Source organism: Lygodium microphyllum, chromosome 22, assembly GCF_053477565.2.
Source record: "Lygodium microphyllum isolate KBCC chromosome 22, Lygodium_microphyllum_v1.1.10, whole genome shotgun sequence".
NCBI classification, from domain to species: Eukaryota; Viridiplantae; Streptophyta; class Polypodiopsida; order Schizaeales; family Lygodiaceae; genus Lygodium; species Lygodium microphyllum.
Genome location: NC_141156.1, coordinates 123,442,724 through 123,469,950, shown reverse-complemented (window position 1 = coordinate 123,469,950; position 27,227 = coordinate 123,442,724). Strand labels below are relative to the sequence as shown.

Here is a 27,227-nt window from a genome sequence, read left to right as displayed (position 1 = left end):
ATGTACTAAACTTTCTATAAATAGACATACAGTCCACCTCTTTCTCTTAATCTCATTTTTGTAGGTTTTAGGAGCTGTATCTTTGCTACCCACACCCCGTTCGTAGAGGACATCGTGGTTAGACCTTCACCTTGCTTTACGATATCATTTGGTGCTTGATTTCGGCCTTTGTATCTACTAGTGAGTTGTGCCTTGCACTCAGAACCTTGTATTAATTGACATCATTTGGAGCTATCGCCATCTATCTGACATTGTCACCATCATCTAGTTTCTGCATTTGTTGAGTTTCTCTCTCCTCCAATTGTCACCTACACTTCTTGCATTGTTATCTACTATCTCCAACAGTTTTTCTCTCTTAGGTACTTGTGTTTTTGTTCTCTCTCTCCTCATTGCTTGTATACATTAGATCCAGTTGTCTTTGGCTACGCTTGTTGGTGTTCGACACATGGAAGCTGTTGAGAAACCACTTTTTCAGTTTACATACTTCATTTAGCGTTTTGCACTGACAACCCCAAATAGGGCTGGTATCCACATTTTGGCCACTTTTTCAGTGGATGCCCACATAGTGATGCGCCACCCTAGATAGCTTAAGCCTATAAATAGGCAGTCACTTCATTCATTCTTCACCACACCACCACTCTTCGGTCATTCCTTCACTCCTCTTCCTCCGTCATCAGATATCCTTCTCTTGTCTCATCAGCCCCTTCCATTGCCCTCACACCCCTTCAAGAGGACATTGCGATTCATGGCTTGTGGCTGTCGTCACCCTTCCTCCTTTGCTTCAAGTGCCTTGTTTCAGCATCAAGTCTTGCATTTGGAGCATCTTCCACCTGGTATCACCATCATCTGCTTGGTGTTAGTACCCTTCTCCTTCAAGCTCCACCTTCAGTTGCATTTTTCAGTTCGGAGGTCTTCTCCTTGCATGGCATTATCATCTCTAGCTTGGCATCAACATCCTAGCCTCTGGCAACAGTCCCCATCATTGAGCGTCAATGATTTCATCACTCGTCTATCTCAGGGGTTGCTGGGACATGCGTTTTTGCATCTTGGCCCCTCCCTCATTACTTGGCGTCATTCGTCTATCAGAGGGGCTATTGGGACTTGCGTTTTTGCAGCTTGGCTCCTCCTCCATCACGTGGCATCACTCGTTTGTCACAGAGGCTGTTGGGACTTGTGTTTTTGCAGCCCGACTCATCCTCCATCATCTGGTGTCATCATTATCCACCTGATGTTAGCGTCTGGGTTGCTCTCCTTGCATTTGACAACTCCCACACTTTGGGATTTGTGTTTTGCCGCCTAGGTCACTCCCTGGCATCGGTTCACACCCTCAACAGTTGGTGATCATCTTCCACATCTCCGACAACATTAGAGGACTGCGATTCTCTCCCTTGACAGTTGTCTTTCATTTTCCAGTTGATTCTACTCAAATCTTGCTCAATAATGGAGGAATATTACTTTAGCCAGTGTATGTCCAAGTAGAATAGTCAGTGGGATCCCTCAACTTGAGGATAGGCACAATAGTGTTTATGCTCTAGCTCTTTAGGAGGCTTTTGCACATGACTGTGTTAAACATATACTAGGAAACCTACCACCAAGTCCCTAACATGGATCAAATGCTCAACTACTAATCCATCATGATCATGTGCCTTGCCTCTACTGAACTTGTCAATAGCATCATTGAACCCTACTCGCTGTATAGAAGATGGTGCTCTCTCAATAGGGCTCTGGTGGATCAAGGAGAGGAGGCTCACTTGCTACTATGTAGAGACTAGTTGCATATTGTTCCCATGTTTTAGGCGATGTAGTGTGTGTAGCTGGAAAATGCTCTATGAAAAGCTTCCAAGCTTCTCTAGAATCTTTAAAAATAGCTATTAGACGTCTCTCTCGAACTAGGCTAGGAATGCTCTCTTCTTCCATGGTGTGAGATGCTGATGGGTAAGTGTGCCTGCATGTGAGCAATGGATCCCAATGCTACCTCTCTTTGTAGGCGAGCTTTGGTCTCACGGCACTCATCATCATACCAATTGTCCTTCATTTTCATTCAATCACAATTATTTTGATGCTTTCATATAGTCATCAACCCGCTTTGACTGTCAAACAAAGAGAAGGTTCATATGTGTTGGTTGTTGTGCCTAAGGCCACCACATTCATGCCCTCATTCACGCCACTTGATATTCCCGTTCCTTGCATCATTCTGAATTTTTATTTCTTCCATGAATTGTTCAATTCGTGCTTTTGGGATTATTAATCATATCTGTCCCAGGTATTCTCTTCAAAACCCTTATCTTTGTAAATAAATGCTCTACCAGAGAAAACACAAAAACAATCATACGACAAATGCACAAACTGATAAAGAACATGGTTAGGGTTAGGGTAACACAAAGATTGTGAGAGTGTGCAACGGAAGAGGAAAATTGAACACCGAGAGAAAAGGAGAAGAGAGAAGACAGCAGGAATGAAAGAGAAATGTTCATTGAATCTGGAAAGGATGCTGAATATAATGATGGACTGATCAGTCCCTGTATGGTGCCCAAAGTGTCAATGAGGGAACTTGATCAGGCTGGAAAACAATGACAGCATTGCATTGGAGACGGAGACAGAGTGTGCAGCCAGCAGCCCCTCCTAGAGATGGAGAAGAATGCCAAACTCGAAGTGTGTACTTGCAAAAGAGGAATAAGGATGATCTGCCCAAAGTACTGAGCAGCTAAAAGTTGTTGAAATGCCCCTAAACTGGTGGACTGGCCACCTGGGCCACTAAATGTGGCAAATGGCCAGCTAAATCTAGCTGATCAGCACCAATAAATGCTGAAAATACTGACATAGCAGGGATAAAATGATGACAGGGGTAGACATGGCAAATAGCATCTTGTGGGGGCTGCATAGGCTAACAGATGTCAAGAAATGCACAGTAAATTGACTGAGAAAAGAAGTGCATGCTTTGATTAGAACCGCCTCCATCCTCAAAGTACATGACATACATGTTCCTAATGTCCCCGTCTAACTTAGATTGAGGCTCATAGGCGGGAGGTGACAGTGCATGACAAACATGATTGCTAACAACCCCTCTTAGATCTTGGATGTGGCTGAAGGCCGAAGATGCAGATTTGGGGTGAGAGGAAAAGTGCCAATGTCGATGAAGTTTGTTGATTAGATTGTTGATCCTAGGAACCCCCCTTTGAAACACTAAGGGCCAGGGAATCCACAGCCATATCGTTGATATCGCTCCCCTCTAAAAGAGATGGGAGGTATGAGGGAACTACTAGAGGAGTTGCATGCAAGGATCAATTAGTCCACCTTGTATTCATGTTTCATTTACAGATCGATGCGGATTTTCTTCTTCCATTCTGTTCTTTCATTGCACTCTTTCTCTTCCCTTCTCTCTCCTTGTTCATGTTCCTCTTTGGTTGCATGCACTCATAGGTTTTGGTGGAGAAATAGACAACTTTTAGGGTTCGAGGGGTTCAAGCCAATCTTGGAGGCGAGATTATCTCAAAAGAATTTGACAAGTTTTGTAAGCAGCACGGGATCGGGTTGGAGTCTTCTCATACCAATACACCATTGGAGGATGGTGTTGTGGAGTGATATGATTAGACCATGTTGAGGTGGCATGTTCTATGCATGAGAATCGAGGGCCATTTCACAATCTTTGGGCTGAAGCTGTTTGTACTACTGCTCATATCAGCAATAGGTCACAAACTCTTACCTTAAATGATACAACTTTCTATTATGCCTTCTTTGGCAAGTTGCAAGAAGCCTTCAATTGCCCACTTCTGCATCTTGGGATGCAATGCCTACACGTATATTTATAAGAAAAATAAGGGGAAACTCAATGTTGAGTCCAAGCAACATATATTTGTTGGTTAGAGTCATATAATCATAGGTTACAGACTTTGCAATCTTGCTATTGGCAAAGTGGTGATCAGCCACCCAAGCTTTGGCACCACCTTTTTGTTCCAAGTCACCTATCAACATCACTTCCTCTTCTTTGGCTCCTTCAAGGGACATTGAGCTGTTAGAGGGGGGAACCTCTTTCACCTAATGAGGGGGAGCCCCTTTTAGATATAGGTGCACCACAGGTACCAGAGGCTCCTTAGCCTCCTTCATAGTAAAGCTAGCCTTCCTTCTTTGCAAGGGTGGTAGATGACCTGATTTGCCTTAAATTACAGCAAGCTACAAAATACATAAAACAGAAATACACTTCATTATACTAATCTTGGACAGCTGACACCCCATTGGCCCCAACAATTCGTACCACTTGCGGTATTTCTTTATCTTGTATTGCTTTAGGTTGTACATTTAAGATATGGGCAAATCTTCAATACAAATGGCTGTCATAAATGACTATGGCATAATTTGCCCCTTGATTAGATTACAATTTGAGCTCAAATTGGTCTTCAAGCTCTTTTGTGCGGGCTAAAACAAATGGGAACGGGCTTACCCCTTAGATTAGTTGTAAATTCTCAAATCATAGTTGGTATTTTTAGTATGGGGTTTTCAATTAGTGGGCACGGATCTTGAGATGGCTGAGAAACCCAATGGTTGCTGCAAATTAGGGTTTTAGTAACAATTTCTTCAATTGCTCTTCACCAATTATTCCATTATGTTGAGAATCATCGAGGGAATGCTTGAGGATGAGAGAGAAATTCAACTAAAAGGAGTATCTTTTGAATGGTAGCTGATGGCAATTTTGATGGCGCCAATGGGTTGGAGAGGGGGGTGGGGTGTGAAGTACTGGTGTGATTGGCGGGCCCTCCTATTCTATCAGTGCCTCTCACAGAGGCAAAAAGAAAATCTATTGCCATTGTCCTATCATGCTGTGTGATCATCTGTCACTTGTCTCAGAGCTAATCCAATGCTGCCTCCTTTCTCTCTCTACCTTTGAATGGCTTCCTCCACACTTAGCCAACCTCAAACAGCCTTCTCACAACTTGCATGCGCAAGATTGCCAAGTGGCAGCCTTCAATGTGCTAACTCCCATGGAACATTTAATTGTTTCAACATTAATTAATTAATTAATTGTTTCAACATTTAATTGGCCAAGACTAGCATTAATTACTAATTTAAGTCTAGTCCCAATGTCATTAGTTGACATTTTAATGGCCCAATTAATGGCATAGACCCAAATTGACAGTAGGTACCCACAAGTACTTGTCTAGCATAACTATACACAACTTTTGCTAATGTCACCCACCGCTCACTTGGTTTACTTAGATTGTCATTGTGACTTAAGTGACTTATACTTCACATGTGCTCTTCACATGTGCACAACTTAATAATGCCAAAGGTAAGCATTAAGAATACATGTGTCTGTGACAGACCTCCCCCTTAAAACCCTTGGAATCATCTTGGATTGCTCTACAATGTGACACAAGCAAAAGTTTTGAATTGGGGAAAACATAGGTATCATAGTCAAAGAACATTGGCCGTTGTTGTTCAACTCTGGTATTGGCCAAACACATGCTGAAATTTTCAATCAACATAACTAACTTATAACTGATAAATACATGATCAAAACCACATGGGATGCATCCATTAAGTCTAAACCAAAAGTGTTCTGACTAGGCGAACATAGTAAAGCTTAAACTGAAAACCATTAATAATTGATGCTGCAAATGTGTAGCCTCAGAGCTGCAGTGAAAACCATACTCATTTGCATACCAACCACAATGACTAGTAACCTCATGGAAAACATATTGTTAGCAAAAAGTACCTTGGTTGTATGCTAAATACATACAAGATTCACTATATACATGAGCTGTCCATCACTAGATGAAGTGCTATCCTTCCTTGAGTATTAGGCAATGCTTTGGATCTCTTGCTTTGTTGAGTCTAAAAGTGAAGCCAGCTTCCTTCTTGTAAGGGTGGTAGTTCCCTTATCAAGCACTTAGTTATAGCAATCAACAAATGAACATAACTTGAATTGCACAAATTACCTTAATAATCTCAGACATTGGACACCTTGTTAGCCCCAAAACTGACGCCCTTTTCAGTATTTCTTTAACTTGATTGCTAATGGAATGAGTACAAGTTGAGATTCACAATCTCCTTTGTTGTTCCAAAAGCCCCTTTGCTGAAGCAACAATCACCAATCAATTTGTGCCAATTGCCCTTGATTTTTCACCTAGGGCTTGCACAAATGGAACCTTCAATTGGCCAAATGTTGCCCCAAATTACAATGAATGGGTTGGCATTTGAATTTCTTGACAATTACACAAATTTTAGGTGTTGAATTTAGTGTACGATGCTTTCACCAATTAGCATGGGTCTCGAGGTGGCTTGTCAAATCCTAATTTTTGCAGAAATTTAGGGTTTACAATAGAGATCTCTTTGGTGTCCACCAAATTTGGCTGAGATCTACTCAAAATGGCTAAGAAATGCTAAGATCTCCTAAGAATGGGTATTGCATTTAATGCAATCACCTACTTCTAGGCATCTCTAAAATGTTGTTACCTGATTAGTAATGCTGTTGCCAGCTCCTGGAAGGTGATTCCTTGCTGTTCCCTACTTATTGAGGCTTTCAGATGGATGTTTTTTGCAGCAAATTGCTATTCTTTGATCAGAAAATGGACCATCAACTCTCTCTCTCTCTCTCTCTCTCTCTCTCTCTCTCTCTCTCACCCCAAGCTGTAAACTAACTGAATGGCTAAGACCCAGACCTCAAAAACGTTTTCTCAGTTTACATGGGCATTTTTGCCAAGTGGCAGCCTTCTAAACCCACTTTTCAGCATTATCCAGTCATTTAATTACCTTTTAAAACTAAATAATCATGAAAATTAATTCTAGCCCTTTTGACCCTACCCAAAATTAAATATGCCTATCCATAATTAAATTAGCTAGGTCATTTGCAACTTGGAGTAGTCCCCAACCTTTATTGACCCTTAGATTGACATTAATTAATTAATTAGTGCTAGTCCCTTGTGTCACTATTGACACTTATTGGCCAAATAATTGTCCTAGGTTCAAAACTGATACTAATTGACCCCCAAAGCCTAGCTGGTATAACTTATCACAACTTTTGCCTTTGACACCCACTGCATTCTTGAGGTCCTTGGCATGTTACCATGAAATAATTGCCATGTGTATCACATGTGATTCAATCAAATGTTATCAGCGAGATTAAAGCATCTCTAAATTTCACGTCCTTGTGACAAAAAGAGTCCGATCTAAAGTTGGCTTGTGTTGAAATGCCTCTAGATAAAGTTTCAACAATTGAGAGTGGTTTGCAAAGTCACTCTGTTCCATCCATTTGATGTCCATCGATGACTAATTTTGAAACTTCACCATATATCTCTTGGAAACTTTCCCTCTAATCTTCCTTTTCTTATGTGCCAAAATTTGGTCGAGTATCAAAATCTCATCTACCTCTTGAACCTTTGGCTGAATTTCAGCAAACATATCCAGTACATCACCATGAGAAGGCTGCAGCAAGCTCATATGAAAATCATGACAGCACCATGTATTCGCCAATATGAAGGCAATGTCAGTCTATATGCTACATCACTAATCTTTTCCAATACTTGGAAGGTCCCATGATAACGCATATTGAGCTTTGGATACAAATGCTCTTTGCCTTCCATCTTTTTTAGCATAGCCTTCAAATTGCAGCAATACCCAATTGCCCTTGGCAAATTCTAATGCATGTCTATGGTGATAAACTGATATTTTTTGCTTCTCTTCTGACCTTTGAAGTGCTTACTTAACCTTCTAATAGGTAATATCTGTGCTTTCCATATATTGATTAGCCTAAAAGGTCTTGTCCTTGGTATTCAAGATTGGTGGAACTTCCTTTCCACCCTCTGTCAAGATTGTGGGAGAGAAGGAATGAGTCTCACTTGTAGCTTTTTTGCTTGCACAATGGGGGAATACACACAAGGGTGGAGGCTGAAAACAATTTTCCTCTTCTTAGTTGTGTAAGCCAAAAAGAACTCTCTTACAAAAGAAATAGAAGAACCCTATATATGGGTCTCAAACCAAACTCAACTAACTAAGGTTGCATACTAACTGAGCCACGAACTAGAGTAGATAAGGATAGCCGTCATCTAGCTATTATTCATAGGCGGTGTACCAACCGCATTTGCAACTGACAAGTCGGTGACATAAATGCACAACGGTCACCCTGGCATATCACGAGTGGAGCTCGATATCTCAACACTCCCTCTCGAGCTCAATCCCTATTCTTGCACACCAAGCAAGTCTCTGAACTTGCGCAGCTTCTCTGCGCCCAATGCCTTCGTAAATATGTCAGCTACCTGATCCTCTGTGCTGACATAAACTAGATCAATAAGACCTAGTAAAACCCTCTCCCGCACATAGTGATAATGCACCTCAATGTGCTTTGTTCTAGCATGATAGACTGGGTTATTTGCCAAGTGTATACTACTCATGTTGTCACAATAAATGACAACTGGCCCATCTGTAGGCTGATGCATATCATAAAGTAGCTTATGCAACCAAGCTACCTCACATGCAGCCATTGCTGCACCCCTGTACTCAGCCTCTGTGCTCGACAAGGCAACTGTAGGCTGTTTCTTGCTGCTCCAAGTGACTGCAGCATTCCCAAAAGAGAATACATATCCACTGGTAGATCGTCTATCAGAAATACTACCAGCCTAATCAGCATCAGTGTATCCATGCAACTGTATCTGAACCCCAGTCTCATAAAATAGTCCATACTGCAATGTGGACTTCACATACCTGAGTATGCATCTAGCCGCATCCAAATGCGATTTCTTTGGAGCCTGCATAAACTGACTTACTAATCCAACAACATAGCTCAAATCTGGTCTGGTAATAGTCATATAAATCAAGCTTCCTACTATGCGTCTGTACATAGTAGGGTCTTCGAGAAGCTCACCTGCATCTGCGCTCAGCTTCACATTCTGCTCCAAAGAAACTGAAATAGGCTTACAATCTGTCATCCCATATTTGGACAGTATGTCTAATCCATACTGCCTCTGCAAGAGCTGTATCCCACTTGGTGATCTAATCACCTCAATGCCCAAGAAATAATGCAGCTCTCCCAAATCCTTCATCTCAAACTTCTGCTTCAATAGCATTTTCACATGAAGGATATCTTCATCACTATCACCTGTCATAATCAAATCATCAACATAAATGACAAGTAGTATAATACATTTCTCTGTTTTTCTCACATAAAGTGAGAAATCTGCCTTGGAAATCTGAAAGCCAATAGTAACAAGATACTGTCCTATCTTGTTAGACCATGCTCTAGGTGCTTGCTTTAAACCATACAAGGCTTTCTTCAGCCTGCAAACAAACTCAGGATGAACAGCATGCACATAACCTGGTGGCTGCTCCATATAGACATTTTCTTGCAAATCACCATGCAAGAAGGCATTCTTTACATCCATCTGATGTAAAGACCATTCCTTTGATGCAGCCATAGCAATGATTGCTCTTACGGTTGCCATCCTTGCAACCGGACTGAATGTTTCTTCATAGTCAATGCCATATGTTTGTGCATACCCCTTGACTACTAATCTTGCCTTGTATTTGTTCACAGAACCATCTGCATTGTGCTTCATCTTATAAACCCACTTACAGCCAATTGCATTCTTACCTTTAGGCAAAGGTACCAATTCCCATGTAGCATTTGCTTCCAAGGCATCCATTTCTTCATCCATGGCTTTCTCCCATTTTTCTTTTCCCATGGCTTGCTCAAAAGAAGCGGGCTCTGGTTTCTGTATCACTTTGACCATATATGCATAGTGAATGGCTGTAAATCCATCATATTTCAGCCTATCCACAGGATACCTAGCTCTGGTAGACCTGCGCAAAGTAGGTTCACTCCCAGGTGCTCTCAAAACATCCCTGGTCTTTCTTACTCCAGGTGTAACAATAGAAGGAATACCCAACTCATCATCAATGCTCTGTTTTGAGCCACTGGATTCACCATCCACATAAGAGTGACATGCATTCACATCAAACATGGGCTGATCTACCTTCTCTTTTCCTTTTCGTGACACCTGAATACCACTATCTGCATTGCTATGAGAAGATTTTCCTGATCTCAATCTGCCTGTCCATGGCGAAGCATGTGAACCACTACTAGAGGACGCTCCAGGTCCACTAATATTTTGTGACTGTTGCTGTGAATTCTGTGCAGCATTACCGTTTTATGCATCTACATCATCAATCACATTTACTGGTTTATACCAGCCACTCATCTCATAAAAAATATCTGTGCTCACTGTAAACTTACGAGTAGAAGTGTTATAACATCTATACCATTTCTGCTGTAGAGAGTAACCAATAAAGATGCACTTCTCAGCTTTTGGATTCAACTTAGATCTCAACTCATCTAGCACATGAACATAGGCAATGCAACAAAAAATCTTCAAATGAGAAATATCTGGTTTCCTACCAGTATACCTCTCCTCTGGAGTCATTCCATGTATTGCTGCAGTGGGAGTCCTGTTTATTATGTAGACTGCTGTAGCAACTGCTTCAGTCCAATAAAAATCTGGCAGGTCTTTTTCATTGAGCATGGTACGAGATACCTCTCCAATATGCCTGTTTTTTCTTTCTGCAATTTCATTTTGCTGTGGGGTATGACTGCATGAATATTGCTGCTTTATGCCATGCTCCTGCAAGAATCTTGCAAACTCATTTGAGAGGTACTCTTCCCCTCCATTTGACCTTAGGCATTTTATTTGCAGGCCTGTTTTTTTTTCAACCACAGCTTTAAGAGTTTTGAAATGCCCAAAAACTTCACTTTCTTTTTCATAAAATACACCCAAACTGCTATAGTTATCAATAAAAGTGACAAAATAATGACACCCTCTAAGAGATGCAGCTTTAGTAGTCCACACATCAGAGTGGATTAATTCCAATGGCTTCTTACTCTCTTGAATATGTCTAGGAAATGGTTTCCTTGCCTGTTTTCCAAACTGACAAGCTTCACATATCTTATGCATTTCTGCAACCTTGAATTTTGGCAATCCTGCAACAATATTTTGGGCCTGCATTGATTTAAGTCGCTGTACATTAACATGACCAATGCGTTTATGCCAGATATCAATATCTGCAGCTACACCGGTCCCATGTGCAAACATTGCTGCACTCAATTCAGGCATGTCTGCATCCAATGTAAATATTCTGCCCTTCTTATTTCCTTTTGCTATCAAGCGACCTTTATTTTTCATATCCTCAACAAAGCATCCATGGGAATTAAATTTGACTTGCAAGCCCTGCTCAACCATTTGACCAACAGAAACCAGGTTCTTGGTGATATTCGGAACATGAAATACATCCGACAGGTATTTCTTTTTCCCATCCTGCATAGATAAATGAATATTTTCAATTTGCACAATAGGATGTGCAGTATCATCACCAGTCTCCACAAATCCTGGTTTTTCCATTTTCCTTGCATCCTGCATTCATTCTGCATGACCTGTCATGTGGTTTGATGCACCTGAGTCAACATACCACACATCGTTACTTTTTTCTGCACTTGTCATAGAATTGGTCATGTGCTGCACCATAAACAAATGCTCATTTCTCTCATCACTCTGTCTACTAGAAGATGCATAATTCCCTTGTTGCAGTTTTCCATTCATGATGTCGTTCTGCTTTTTATAGCAGTCTTTAGCCATATGACCCATTTTACCACAGTAGTAGCATTCAATATTGCTGTTTGCATTTTGGCCTCTTTACCATCCACCACGACCTCTTTCGCTCCCCCTACCTCTAGAGTTACCACGTCCTCCTCCATAGGACTGGTTTTCTTGAGTTTGCTGCATATTCTGATTTCTACCACGGCCTCCAGATTGGCCTCCTCTACCTCTGCCTCTATCTCTTCCAGCATTTGAGTAGAAGACAATTTCTTTTGAAGTTCCTCCTGAAGAAGATGCACCACCATTTCTCTGCTCCTCAGAAATTAGAAGAGCAATCAACTCCTCAAAATCAGTAAATCTTTCACGGATGGAAATGGATGTTTGGAACTGTGTATAATCCTTTCCTAGACCATTCAAGGTCACAGAAACTAAATCATCATCTTCCACTGGCGACCCAATGGAAGCAAGTGCATCTGCAATCTTCTTCACCTTCATGTGATAGTCATTGATGCTCATATTTTCTCTTTGCACATATGCAACTCTTGCTTGAGCTGCATTTTCCTGGCTTGCGTATTTGTGCTATATATTTTTGACAAAGTATCCCATGTCTCCTTTGGCGTACTTGCATCTTGAATATGCACAATCATAGAGTCTGAAATGCTGATAGACAGCCAGTACATAACTTTCCTGGCTCTCTCATGCCATGCTTTAAATGCCTGCATTTGCTGTTGATTGGGAACATCAGGAAGAACTGGTTCTTCTTCATTTCCTGCAACAAATTTCCAATATCCTTTTTTCATAAGGAAATTCGTCATTCTAAACTTCCATGCTTGGAAGTTGTTCTTGTCAAGCTTTTCAGTGACAATCTGCGAAAGAGAATCAGATGCCATTACAGAACACTGCAAAAAATTCTGTCACTGCAAAGAACACAACTTCAGTCTCACAAGGGCTAATCTACAAAACTGACAAAAGTGGTATTTGACCACACAATCACTTCCTAGTGACGATTTTGCATCAACAGGCGACATGGATGATTCTGTAACTCCCAATGTCTCTGCGCACAGGTATACGATGCAATTTCTACAGTAACTTTTCACCGACCTGTAGAACAGGCCCCGAAATGGCCTTTTCCTGAGTGCATGCAGAAAACTTCCGCCTCTAGAACAGGCCCCGAAATGGCCTCAAATAAAAAAAACAGGGTCACCAAGGGCTAAAGCCCTTTCCCGCTGACATAAATACACAACGGTTACCCTGGCATATCATGAGTGAAGCTCGATATCTCAACACCCTCAACAACCTCAAAAGGAGCCTTGCTAGTGGAACTGTATTGTGTTGTTGTATCCACATTCAACCAAGGGTAAAAACTATTTTCACTATGCTTTATGGTTTGAAACATAGTATATCAAAAGATCCAAAACTATAGAGTTTACCTCTTGAGGCTAACCATCTGTCTATGGATGGAAGGATGAAGAAAATTTTAGTGTAATATTGATATGCTCAAACGGCCCCTTTCAAATAAACTCATCATTCATAGGTCTCAATCACTCATGATCAACTTAGGCATTCTATGCTACTTAAAGATATGCTGCATAAACAACTGTGCCATATGGTTAGCCTCTATCCTTTTCCTTACAAGAATGAGATGGGATTGCTTTATACCTTCCTACAAATAATAGTTCAAATCCCTTTATACCTTGTAGGAGTCCTTCGAAGATTAAAGATTAAGTCCATAGTGAGGCCTATTAGGTAATAACCAAGGGACGTAAAAATCATGGAATCTTTTGTCTATGATACTTGATCTTTTGACACATAATGCATGTGTGAACAAACTTCTCTGAGTCTAAATTATGTCCCAAAGCTAGCCAATAGAAAAAGTACTCCACCGTCTTTACGATAGCATCAATGCCTATATGCCTTGCATACGGAGGAGCATGGCTCTTTATCATCACTTTTAGCCTCAATTGCTTTGTGATACGTGATTGCCCATGCATCACGAGAAAGCCATCTCTAAGCGCAAGATACTTATGCTATTGCAAAGTTGATCATACACGTTGGAAAAATCTGAATCGGTAGCATATTGATCTTTCATGGCATCCAACCTCGTGTGATAAACGATGGTGACAATTGAATCTTAGGTCTACTTGACAATGCATCAACCACTACATTCTTATAACCATCAATATGCATAGTTTGAAAATGAAACATAGAGAGAAAGTTTGCATCTTAGATAATATTGTTTGAGTAAGAAAGCCATGCAATGTCTAATGATCTATTTGTACAATGAGCTTAGTCTCTAAAAGATAGTGTTTTCATGTGAAAAGTGTATGAATTATAAGTAATTCTTCCTCATGAACTTGCAAATTCTTTTCAGCACCATGTATGGTTGTCATAGGCCACAATGCAACCATCTTGCATAAAAACACCCCCAATATTGCTACCACAAGGATTACATTGCACCATTAAAGACTTCCTGAGATCGAGCAACATTGGCGCCGGATCAAATGATTTTATTTCTAATGGTTAATTTGGAGTAGGCGCATCTTTATCTAATGCATTTAATGAACAAAAGGGACTGACCATGTTTTCCACAACGCCATCTATCACTAATCCATTTGGGCTCCCACTCATCCCTTTCCCATCTTTGTTGCACCTTCCTTTCTGCTTCCATTAAGTGCACCTCATTTACCACCACACACCACACGGGGGGGGGGGGGGGGGGGGGCGGTTTTGCAAATTTAAGCATAGCATTTAGGATCTCTACATATCCCTTTTTGGGTCGTGTACCTGTGATGGAGGTTCGACCTTCCACACATACAATTTTGGATTATTCCTTTGGGGATGCATCCGTGACATATTCAAGTGTGGATCGTTTGGTACCGTAGTTTGTTTCTATGGCTTTATCTAGTGGACTATTTGGTCATTACGTTGTGTCCTAGCCGACATTTGGACAGGGCTATTATATCTCAGTGTATCCACCTCCACCTTCAGTACCATATGGAATTATGACAGTTTTTGGACCTCTGTATCAATCGACACTCATTGGATATCAGCAGTCTATTTTTGCCTATCTAACATTACCCCCTCCTCCTTCTTATCCACCACTACCACCACCATCCTATCCTCCACCCCACCCCACCTATCCACCTTCATAATGGCTCTAGCTTCTCATTCGCGAAGCATGCTTTTAATGACAAGACTTGTTTCAATGGGTCAAACTATACCACTTGCTCAAATTTGATGAGGTATGTCTTAGACTTTGAGAACCAATGGGATTTAGTGCAGGGATTGAAACCTTAATTTGATTCCCTACTTGATCCATACAAGGCCATTAACTCATAGAAGGCTCGTAATGCCTTTGCTATTGTTGAGCTTATACAAGGTTTATTGCTTGAGTTTCACTCTCAGCTTTAGCATTTCGACTTAGCATCTGAGCATTGGGCACACTTGATTGAGTGCTATGCAGCTCGGAATAGGACTCATCGCATCAATTTGGATCATGACTTCCAAAACTTTAAGATCACAGATAAGGATGACTTGAAAGTCAAGTTGACTGAGTATCGGCGTCTCCTCATTGAGTTATTAACCATTGGAGTTTCTAAGTCCTATGAGGATTAGGTTACCTTGTTCCTTAACAAGCTGCCAAGAAAATATTTGCATTTTGTGGAGCATGTGATTTCACAACCTCAGTTGCCTACATTTTATGAGTTGGAGTGTCAGTTGTTGCGTTACATGGTTCTTCGATCAATTTCATAATACTTCCTTGATAGCGGGTGCTCTTGTTGTATCTTCTCAAAAGGGGCCACAGGGCAAAAAAAAATCAAAATCAAAATCAAAGCAAGGCTAGTGAATCCCAAGGATCCACACAATCTAGTCTTAAACCTAGATAACAGAATGTATCTAAGAAGAATAGGTATTGTTAACATTGTTAAAAGGTTGGCCATTATGACGACGAGTGTCGATCTAAGGCAAGAGGCATACAACTAAAATCCAACAAATTGGACTCCCACACCCCAGTCGGGTAACCTAAAGCAAGAAAAGCAGGGTGGTGACAACCCCTAGTAGGGGCAATGGCGAGGCCACAAACCTACGGTTCCACCAGTCAGCCATAATAGTTAGTAAACTACTCAAATCCAGAGGGTTTGTTTGATTGGTTTGTAGAGGCTCACATCTTCTCCTGAGAGTCATTGGATGTGAGTCTTGTTCACCTTTGTGAGTTGTTTTCTGACGAGGTGATTGCAAATTCCCACTCATCATAGTTGAGCACATCAACACATGCTTGGCTTGTGGATAGTTGAGCTACCCATCACATGATTCCTATTGAGAATATTTTAATATCTCGGGCCCTTGTAGCTGGGACAGTCCGCATAGGAATTAACTCCTCGGTCAAGATTTGGGCTCAAGGTCATGTGAGTTTTTCCATTGACCAAGGTCTGGATCTTGGTTTGTTGGATGATGTCTTATCATATTTTCCAACTTGAGCTAAACTTGTTGTCTGCTCAGTAGCTTTGCTAGTTGGGACATGCGGTTTTCTTCACAATGACCACAGTTGAGGTCCTAGACTCTCAGATTGGTTTAGTGATTGTTCGGAGCAAGGCACAACCTAATGACCTTTACTACATGACCTATTTTCTTGCCGAGCCAACTGCTGATGATTTGGAGGTACATCACTTCTAGGCCTTAGCTACCACACGAGTCCATGGACTCTTAAGCATCTTTGGTATTTTTGCTTAGGACATCTTGGCTACGACTCTCTTTATGAGCTGTTGCGTAGGGGATGGTGGAGGACCTTGCATGCCTAAAACTATCTTGAGAGGTTTGTAAAGCATGTCAGTTAGGTAAGCGGCATTGTATACCCTTCTCTTAGTAGTCTACCACATGTATTGAAGAACCCCTTAGGCTCATTCATGTAGATCTTTGTGGTCCCGCATCCATTGTCACCTTGAATGACATGCTGTACTTCTTTTTTATAGTGGATGATTTCTCTAGGTACATGTGGGTATATTTCCTCAAGCACAAGTAAGATGCCTTTACTTATTTCAGTGCTTGGGTAGGGCTAGTTAATAATGAGACTAGTTGTCGTGTGGGTACTATGAAGAATGATTTTGGTGGCGAGTTTACCTTCCAGGAGTTCTTTGAGTTTCTACAAGACCAGGGCATTGCACACCAACTCACCTCTACCAATTGCCCTTCTAGAATGGAGTCGTAGAGCATAGAAACAGGATAGTCATGAATATGACATGCTCTATGCCGTTTGCAGCAGACCTCTCTGAGTGCCTTTGGGTTGAGGCTATTAACACTTCGGTGTACATTCTTAACTGATGACCCAACTATGGCGGTACCTACAAAGACTTCTTATGAGGCATTTTTTGGCTCTTAGCTTGTTGTTTCTCGCTTCAAATTCTTCAATAGTTGTGCTTATATGCATTCTTGTGATGACAAGATAGGAAAGCTAACCCCTCCAGTTGATCTCTTCCCGTTACCTCTTTGGTACCAGTAGACCATGCGGGATTCAGAGATCCTTCCATCGAATTCCACTTTGGAGGCCCCTAGAAGGTTTGCTTAACTTGTCTCTCAAGCTTTTGAGCTCGGTCTACTATTCGCTCTTGACCTTCCTATAGATACTTTTGTTAAACCCGTTACCTCTTTGGTACCGGCAGACCATGCAGGATTTAGGGATCCTTCCATCAAAATCCATTCCGGAGAAACACAGAAAGTTTGCTCGGCTTGTCCATCAAGCTTTATATGCATTGCTGTTTATAGTTGATTAGATAGCACATTCCGAGCAGGATAGTTGGCAAGAGGCTCTTGAGAACCCTCTGTGCCGTGAGGCCATGGTAAAGAAACTGGATAGTATTGATCAAAATGAGACTTGGACATTGGTGGATTGTCTTCATGACAAGCCAGTCATCGAGACGAAGTGGATTTTTAGGAGCAATCTAAAGGTTGATGGTACTTTAGATAAATAGAAGGCCCGCCTTCTAGTATAAGCTTTTAGGCAAAGGCATGGCATTGACTATGAAGAAACCTTTGCATCTATTGCTCACTTGATCTCATTTTGTTTGTTGATTGCACTTGCTGCTCATCATGGTTGGCCGATCTATCAGATGGAGATGAAAAGTGTCGTTTTGAACAGTTATTTCGAGGAGGAAGTCTCTGTGGGGCAACCTTTTTTATTATTATTGGAACAACAAGGTATTTTGCCTACAGAAAGCTCTTTATGGGCTTAAGCAAGTGCAGAGGTCTTGGTACCACAAGATAGACGAGTTCTTATGGACTTATGGATACCATTCTGCCCCCTATGATCCAAATCTATATGTACGCACCACAAGCGCAGGGGTTAGCTTTATCTTGCTGTACTTGATGATATACTTCTCATTGGCTTAGATTTTGTAGCCATAGTAGATATCAAGGCAAAGCTTTGCACCACATTCAAGATGATAGGTTTGTTGTTTTATTTCTTAGGGATGGAGATTGTTCGATCCAAAGTACACCCTATGTGAAGATATGCTCAGGTTTTCACTGAGGAAACACATGTACGATCAAGATTGAAACACAAAGACTTAGACAGAGACAATCAAAACTAAAACCCTAAACACAAAACACAAAACGCAAAAACTCAAAACTCAAACACAGAGAGAAGAAACTTTGAAGTGAATGAATGTTGTAAATGAATGTAAGAGTGTATAGAATGTCCAAGGGCAAAGCAATGCAATGTCGGAGAGTGACCTCCACTCGAGACGGATCCCAAGTATAGTAACTACTAGTCGGAGTGTCAGAGTGCAGGAAACACTAAATGCTGATCAACAGAGTGCTAGGGAACCGAGGTGACAACAGGAGAGGTGTTTATTGATGTAGACGGCTTGTTGGACAGCAAAAACACAGGTATTGTAGCAGTGGCTTGATGGGAGAGATAGCAGCAATTGTGATGACACAGCAAATGAGACCTTCAAACAACAAGGCGATGGCTAAAACAAATGGCACGGGGCTGGATAGTGATGGGCTGAAGTCGGTGATGGTTGGACAGCAGATGGCAGGTGGTTGATGGCTGAAATTCGTAGGATAGAGTGGGAAACCTGCACAAAAGGATAAGGCTGAATGGTGGGCAGCTTGTCTATTTATAGATGTTGAAGGGTGCCCCAAAAATTAGGGTTTTAGGGTTTCTCGAACCGCGTATCAAATTTATGTTTCTCATTAATTAAGTGTGTTTTGGGGATATTATAAAATGCTAATAAACTATAAAGTACATTTTAGCTCAATACCCTATAGCTGGTGGAATTGTATAGTACTAATTAAACACGAATAGTGACCACACCTCTTGATTCCACTATCCATTTGCATAAGGATACCTTGGGTTACCCTTTTGATGCTTACACCTATTGTTCTATTGTAGGGAAATTACTTTGGTTGATTCATATTAGTCCAGATTTTGCATACTTAGTTTGCTTAGTTAGTATTTTAATGCACCTAGAATGTCTCATTGGATTGCTCGTCTTTGTGTGTTAATATATTTAAAGTGTACCTATATTTATGGGCTAACTTATGGTCATGGTTTATACTTGTAGGGATACAATGATTTTGATTAGGTGGGAGATCTAGATACCTTAGGCAGGGCGCCCATCTCTTGGGCTAGTTGTAAGCAGGAGATGGAGGCGGCTTCCACGACCAAGACAGAGTATCAGACTCTTTTCAATGATACCATAGATGCTATCTATTTGGAAAATTTATTGATTGCACTTTAGTTTTCTTGTGAGGCATTTATGGTTGTCTATTGCGACCACCAATGCCTTTGTGAGCAATTTAATCTTCACAGCTCGGACAGACATGTGGTGGTTTATTTTTACTTCACCATAGAGTATATTGAGCTAAGGATTATTTGCGTAGAGTTTGTGCCTGCTAGTAACAATTAAGGCGATCAACATATTGGTTAGCTATAAAAAATATCATTAAAAATAAACAAAAAACAGTCCACTTTGTAGGACTTGGTAGGTCCTTGGGTAGTTGACGAGCACTCTTAGTCCGATGCCCTAGTCTCTTTGGGGTGAGTACTTGGGCTCCCTTAGTAAGATAACCATTGTCTTTGTAGTCTTGGTAGATCATTGGGCAGCCGATGTGCACCTTTTGCTTGATGCCCTGGCTACTTTGGGGTGGGACACCTTGAGTTAAAAAAGCTGAATATAAGGGCTTATCTCTCATGGGCCTGAGAGAGGGTGTTGAGTTAAAAATGCATTAGCCAAACTTAAACAGTCCTAAAACATGTTGAATTAATGTAAAAATCTTATTATCTTAAAAAGAAACGTGATTCTAGAGAGTTATTGTATCTCACATACCAAACCCTAATTTAGGTGTCTCAAACTTTCTATAAAAAGACACGCAACCTGCGACTCTTCCTTGATTTCTTTTTTGTTGGTTTCAGGAGCCGTATTTTTGTTGCCCACACCTCATTTGCGGAGGACATTGTGGTTAAGCCTTTCCCTTGTTGTATGCTATCATCTGGTACCTGATTCTAGACTTCGTATCTATGTGTAAATTGTAGCTTGCATCTAGGAGCTGTCGCCTACTATTAGTTACTTGCATTTGTTGCTGATGTACATATGGAGCTATTCTCACAAACTCGGACTGAGCTTTGGCATGCTCGGTTTGGTCACCTCAATTATGATTACCTTCGGAAGGCGTTAAAGGGACAGCTTGTTCGAGGTTTGCCGGATATTGTGGCGAGCTAGCAGCCTTGTGTCTCTTGCATCCGTAGGAAGCAGACTCGTGACGGTGTTTCCCGTAAGGCTTTGAGGCGGTCTTCAACATCCTTGGAGCTTGTTTCTATCGATCTTTATGTACCGTTGAGGATGGAGTGCCTTCGAGGGAGCTTGTATTTCATGCTAATTGTGGATGATTACAACAAGATGACATGGGCTTATATCTTGAAGCTTAAGTCAGAGGCTTTCTCCAACTTTAAGGATTGGTTGCTCTTTGAGGAGAACCGATCATGCCAGAAGCTGAAGACCTTACGATTGAATAAGAGTGGAGAATTCATTTCTAATGAGCCTGCTTGTTTTTGTGCAGATCATGGTATTCACTGGGAGTTTGCCAATGCAAATACCCCTCAAGAGAATGGCATCTTGGAGCACAAGAATTGCAGCGTGATCGAGATGGCTTGTACCATGATGAAGCATTGTCAAACACCTCATTGTCTATGGGTTGAGGCTGTGGCTACCGCAGTTCACATCCTTTATCGCTCCCCTACTTTTGTTGTTGTTGGTATGACTCCATATGAGATGTACTTTGGGTCTAAGCCAGATGTTTCTTATTCAGGATTTTTGGGTGTGATGCCTATGTTCACATCTTAAAGATACATTGTGACAAATTTGAAGTGGCTTTCAAACAATAGGTGTTTGTGGGCCGTAGCTCATAGTCTCAAGGCTACCGATTGTATGATCTTGTTAAGCGTGATGTCTACACGAGCTGCAATGTTCGGTTCGTGGAAGTTCCAGCCTCTCAGAGGGGGGTGAGGAACAACTTGTTCTTGGAGATCTTGGTGATAGTTGGGCGCGAGTGATTGTTCCTCTGGAGCCTTTGCCTCTTGAGGACTCTTCTTCGGATGAGGAGCTTAGTTCTTAGCCACTAGATTTACCAATTGCTCTCTCACCGCCGTTAGTGGACCTTCCAGAAACTTTAGTAGATGGAGAGCGATGAGGTGAGATCTGGCCTCCTCCTTGTTGGGCTCATAACACTCTTCGTGATGCAGGGATTGAGAGGGTCCTTGAGGACTGTCAGCCACAAGATGACCCACGGCGCTCTAGGAGGAACCAAGCACACCACACCGAGTTTGTTTACACTAATTACTGTTTGATGACTTGTGTCTGCGAAGGAGGCTTTACAACATGATCATTGGGAGAAAGTGATGGAGCAGGAGTTGGAGTCCATTGAGAGGAATGGCACTTGGTTTCTTGTGTCGAAGCCTCCTCATAAGAAGATCATTGGAGTCAAATGGGTCTTTAAGATCAAGTACCTGTGACAGTGCGCTGCGGAAGAAGGAATACGAACATGGAGGGAGAGAGAGAGAGAAAGCAGAAAATAAGGAAGAGAAATCTGCACTGACTGAAATGAATGCTGAATACAAACGGAAAGGCGGAAGGAGACTGATCAGTCCCTGCACGTAGCCCACAGCGTCAGTGAGGGCACCAGATCAGGCTGATGATGATGGCAGCACCACCACGGGGGAGGAGTGTCGGAATCTGCAAGAAGACAAGTGATCAAGTGGGGAGGGGGGCTGCCTATAAATAGGCAAAAGGACAAACCCTAAAAATGCCCTAAAATGGGCGCCCCACATCAGTGACCAAAAAAGTGGCCGGGGAGCCAGTGGCTGCCCACTAAAAGAGGCCAAAAAGAAATGCACATCCTAAGACAGCCAGTCGAGAGTAACTAGTCTCCCCCATCATAACACATGACAGACATGTCAGAGCTCCTAATGTCCTCGTCTGACTCAGACTGAGGCTCACAGGCAGGAGATGACAAGGCATGACAAACATGACTGCTAACAGTACCGCAGTGATGGCACATTGGACAAGCACAAGGCCTGCCTTGTTGCTAAAGGTTTTGCAGAGTATCCAGGCATTGAGTTCCATGATACTTTTGCCCCTATTGCTCGGATGGCTACTATTTGCGTAGTTCTTGCCTTGGCTAGCCATAGGAGATGGCCGGTCTATCAGCTGGATGTGAAGTCTATGTTGAGTAGCCTCCAGGCTTCGGTTCTTCTGATGGTAAGGTGTAGAGGTTATGGAAGGCTCTCTATGGCCTTAAGTAGGATCCCTGTGCTTGGAATGAGAAGATTGACTCATTCCTCCATGAGACATTAGGGTATCGACGTTCCAAAGGTGACCCCCTGTTGTATGGACACACCTCAGGTGGAGGTTGTGTGTTGTTTGTCCTTTATGTGGGCGACTTGATTGTGACAGGTGACCATACTTAGATGGTCGAGCAGATGAAGGCAACACTTCATGAGAAGTTTGAGATGACGGATATGGGACTTCTTCACTTCTTTCCAGGTCATGAGATCTATCAGACTTAAGAGGGGGATCTTTATTTCCCAGCAGTGGTATATACAGGAGCTCTTGATCGTGTGTGAGATGGAGGGATGCAAGTCTCTCTCAACTCCTATGGATCCGAATTGGAAGGCTACAGCTTATCCCGATTCTCCTTTGGCAGATGCTACCTGTTATAGGTAGTTGGTTGGCTCCTTGACCTGGCTTCTTAATACCCATGTTGACTTATGTTATGTTGTAGGTGTGCTGGCCGGGTTTATGAGTGAACGCAAGATGGTGCATTGGCAAGCTACCCAGAGGATTTTGCGGTTCCTATGAGGGATTCCTGATCTTGGGATCTATTATCCCGCTGGTATAGGTGCTATGGACTTGGTACTTACAGGTTGGAGTGATTCAGATCGGGCTAGTGATGTGGATCATCGGAGGTCCACGGCAGGTTATTGTCTTACCTTGGGTGTTGGTGCTCTTTCATGGAGCAGCAAGAAGCAACCCACGATTGCCCTCTCTTCGACTGAGGTGGAGTATCAGGCGGTGTCTTCTACTACATGTGAGATTGTGTGGCTTCGCAAGCTCTTGGAGGAGCTTGGCTGCCCGCAGACAGGTCCTACTGTTCTACAGTGTGATAATGAGAGTTGCATTGCCTTGGCCAAGAATCCTGTGTTTCATGCTCGGACGAAACATATTGAGATCCAATGCCATTTTATTTACTTCCTCAGGCTTTACTTCAACTGCACTCTAGATCCCTTAGCCTTCTGTCGTGTCCAGGATCTGAGAGGGGGTGTCAGAGATTGGCATTCCCTAGACACACAGTTTCAGATCTGAGCAGTTTCTTTGCAGCTGTACCAGGCAGTCCACGTGGAGTCAGTCCGTACAGCAGGTGGCAAGGAGCGCAGATGCCATGTGGCACAGTTGGCCAGTTTTGCTGCAGTCAGCCAGTGCAGGTCGGACAGCTGCTGTCTGGCCTGCATTGTTCATGTCATTTTTCTTGGCTTATTTATTGGCCCTGATTTTAGCAGTCTTCAACAGTTGTTTTCACAGATTTCAGGCTGCAGACCGTGGAGACTGCCCTTGGGGCTGACAGAGACTAAGATCTTTGAGGTGGAGACATACGCAGATATTCTCTCTACACCCTTGTGTATTTCTGCATCCTTATACAGCCTTCCCCACTGGAGATTTTCTGCGTTTTCATTTTCTTTTTCTTTCTCTCTTCTCTCTCTTTGTCTTGGTCTTTCGCTTCCGCATTGCTTCACTTTGACATAGTATTCATTGCATAGTGTGATTGCTGCATGAGCACTGCATATTCAGTAGTCATTCTCTTCATCATTCATTGTGTTCACTGTCTTTGAGTTACCCTAACCCTAATTGTCTTTTGTGTTTATTAGTTTCTGTTTTGTTGTACAATTGGTTTTGTGTTTTCTGTGTTTAGAGCATTTCTTCACAGAGGACGTATAAAGCCAAGAATGAAGTGAGCAAATAAAATTTTTGAACTTTACTAAAGTGGTGTAAATAAATAGAGTGTATAACTACAGGTTTGCTCTGTATTTTGGGATACTTTATCCCGAGTTTTAATAGAAAATTTCTATTCTTTGAAAGAAGAAATTTGGTATACTGTTTTTTTTTTGTCACCTTGTGGTCTTTAATGTCATTGAAGTTGTACACGCAGTGACTGCTGGAAGAGTTGCATTCCTTTGTCCCTATGAGCTTTGTTTGTAAAGTCAATGGGACTTTTATGTATGTTTCTATAAATCTTTCATAGTGTAGTTTTGAACATACCGTCCACTTGTGCCCTGCATAACTGGTCTAACATCTTTGTCTGCATTGTGTCAAACTTGCTCTTGCAAGTGTCCTTTATGATATAGGAGATCGAATGCTACATACTAATTCAAAGTCTTTAATCTTGATAGATGTACCATGGTGTTACACAGGTTCGGCCAGAAATAGCGTATCTCAATCATGGAATGCTTGTGAGACATATAATTGATGAGTCGAGCCCATTGTTCCAGCGAACTCCAGGGATGCTAGAAAAAGAGGATGCCGTTTTTTCATTAAGTGTGGTAAGCACTCAACATGCTAATCTTGCTTCTTTTGAACTTTCTTTCTCAACCTGTTAACTGAGGCATTCAAGAAAATGTAAACCTGTTTATATGCTGTCTAAGAGCAAAGTAAACTTCAAACCAGAGGAATTTTCAAAGCCCCTTAGCTATTGTTTCTGAACATATAGTGTAGGTTGAGTTTAGAGTTCTGTTGAGCACCCTTAGAATAATAAAAAAATTCAAGGCACCACTGGAAAGTTGTTGTCAAATTTGACATTAGTAGCGCATGTTCATGGTTTTGCAAGAAGATCCCAAAGTAAGGCTTGTTGTCAATCTACTTGAACTATGGTAGTAGTGCTACTATGAACTATGGTAGCAGTGCTACTATGAACCATGAAAGTAAGGCTTGTTGTCAATCTACTTGAACTATGGTAGTAGTGCTACTATGAACCATGAAAGTTAGGCACAAATCCATTTTCTTTCACTTCACTGTGGTGCCGCTCTGCTTTTCTTTCTGTGAATTCAAGGTTCATATAGTATTTGCAGTATTTTTGTTGAACCATAGTGGTTGCCACATTGTTCAAGTTCCATGATTTGATGCTTCTTGATGTGCATCTTTATGAGTATGTTAGCCTCCCATTGCTGGGGTGTCTTTGCTCTGATGACGAAAAGATTGTAGCATATTGTCATAAACGTCACCACGTATCAATCTATTGCTATTCATCTAGACAACCCTGTTCTTCACTCGTATAACCCGTCTCTCTACATGGTGGGAAGGATCAATAACAACTTAAAAGTGTGATGAGCTTTTCACAGAATATGGGTAGAGTCTGTTCGTATTGTCTGGAGGTGAGCAAACTTCCAAATTGATGGGATTTGATTTGAACTGGTGCTCAGGTGTGATGTTCCCTGATGCTTTCTAATTAGGGCTCTGGAAATCATTGCTAGCTTCCTTAACATGGAGCTTCAGGAAGTTTTGATTGGATGATTAGAAGGGTTTGGGTTTGAAATGCTAATCCTCCTGCTGTAATTGATTTGCTTGTATTTCCATGCGGCAGGTTGGCCTCGAGCGAGCATCCATGCAATCTATTTTTCATGTACAGCATTATTGTGTATATGACGGAGATGTAATTTGGGATGCAGAATTCGAGGATATGATTCTGATAAGCAAGAAAAACAGACGGGTCGTTGATCACTCTTTATTGAGTAAATGGAGACCGATAATTTGCAAGTAAATTTCCTGCAAGAGATGTATACTGTAACGTGAGCTCCATGGTTGGGGACTTGTTAATAGCTGCATGCTCGGTTAGTGCTACAAAGCTTTCAAAGGTGAGCCCATATATCATACAAATATGTAATTACAACCACGTAATGTATGATTATTTTTCCCTTCTCCAAGAGTAGATAGAGCAGGCGCATGTCTCGGCCTTGTTGGCTGTGAGCTAACTTCATGTGGAAGAGTTTTCGAATATTTACAAATATATGGATCTGCGTTCTATTCTCTCTCATGGCTGCGGGCAATAGGAAGCGTTTCAAGTACATCTATAAACATTCGCATACCAAATTGTGTCTTAAAAGTATATATCAAGGTTAGTCAGTGAAAATACTGACTCATTAGTGAAAACTCTTCCTACATAAAAGGAGATATATATAAATGATCTCAAACCAATATACTACTATGATATCTAAAGTTGTAAGTAAACTAAGTTATGTACATTGAAGTCTACTTACTGAAATCATTTATTAAGCACGGCCTGGTCCCATACATGTGTGAGATGTCTCAAAGCACGCTAATAAATTGCGCACACATACCACTCCTCCTTCCACGAGGGCTTTGTAGGTGTACTATGGGGTTATCTACGGATGCACCTATGTGGACTTTTGAGTCTTGCTTGATTTTCACTTTGTGTGATTTACTATACCTAGTGGTGAAATCTCACTTGTGTGGTGTTGCGAGGGTGTAGTCTTGGGGTGTGTCTTGTACCATTTTTTTGATTGCATAATACAAGAGTATAAATTGCTCATACATATTGCATTGCCTTTCTGTGTTGTGTTGAGTGAGTGATTGAGTGTAGGTGCATTACACTTGGTATTAAAGCAACCCTTGCTTGGAGTGTAGGAGTACTCGTGGAAGAAGATTCAGTGCCTCGATAGTCGTAATAATTTGCGTTGTGACGACCCATGTTGTGATGTCTCACATCACGATGCCTTGAATTGTCACTTAACATTATGCCACTGCTATGATGTGACACCCCATGATGTGACGACCTTGGCGTGACATACCATTCAAAGGCAACAAGAATTTTATACGACACAATCATTTGAAGGCAAAATGTGGCTTTCTCATGATGATAAATCTCGAAGTTGAGATGTGGCACCCATGCAATCTACCACTCGAGGAGAGGTGCAACTCCCCACAACATTATGAAATTTAGCGTAAGGAATGCATCCAACCCACCTATAGTAATATAAGACATGAAGAAGAGTTGAGGTCAAGAATGGAGAGAAGCTTAGGAAGAGAAAGTAGTTAGAAGGCATGTAAGGCTTGTTGGATTCCATCTAGAGGAGCATGCAACAGAAGG

General features: G+C 41.7%; 1 protein-coding gene across 4 annotated transcripts in view; it reads left to right on the top strand.

Annotated features, from left to right (window-relative positions):
* Nucleotides 1–26,251, top strand: part of LOC148017576 (uncharacterized) — a 31,202-nt gene extending 4,951 nt beyond the window's left edge. The window contains exons 5-6 of one of the 4 annotated variants that reach the window (XM_087663263.1): nt 24,517–24,666; nt 25,704–26,251. In XM_087663263.1, the coding sequence (XP_087519389.1) occupies nt 24,517–24,666; nt 25,704–25,880 (327 nt within the window). In that variant the 3' untranslated portion in view covers nt 25,881–26,251. Of the gene's footprint in view, nt 1–24,516; nt 24,667–25,703 lie in introns of those variants that run through there. The other 3 variants (XM_087663264.1, XR_015687918.1, XR_015687917.1) reach the window with 3 other exon arrangements.
* Nucleotides 26,252–27,227: the final 976 nt, after the last annotated feature.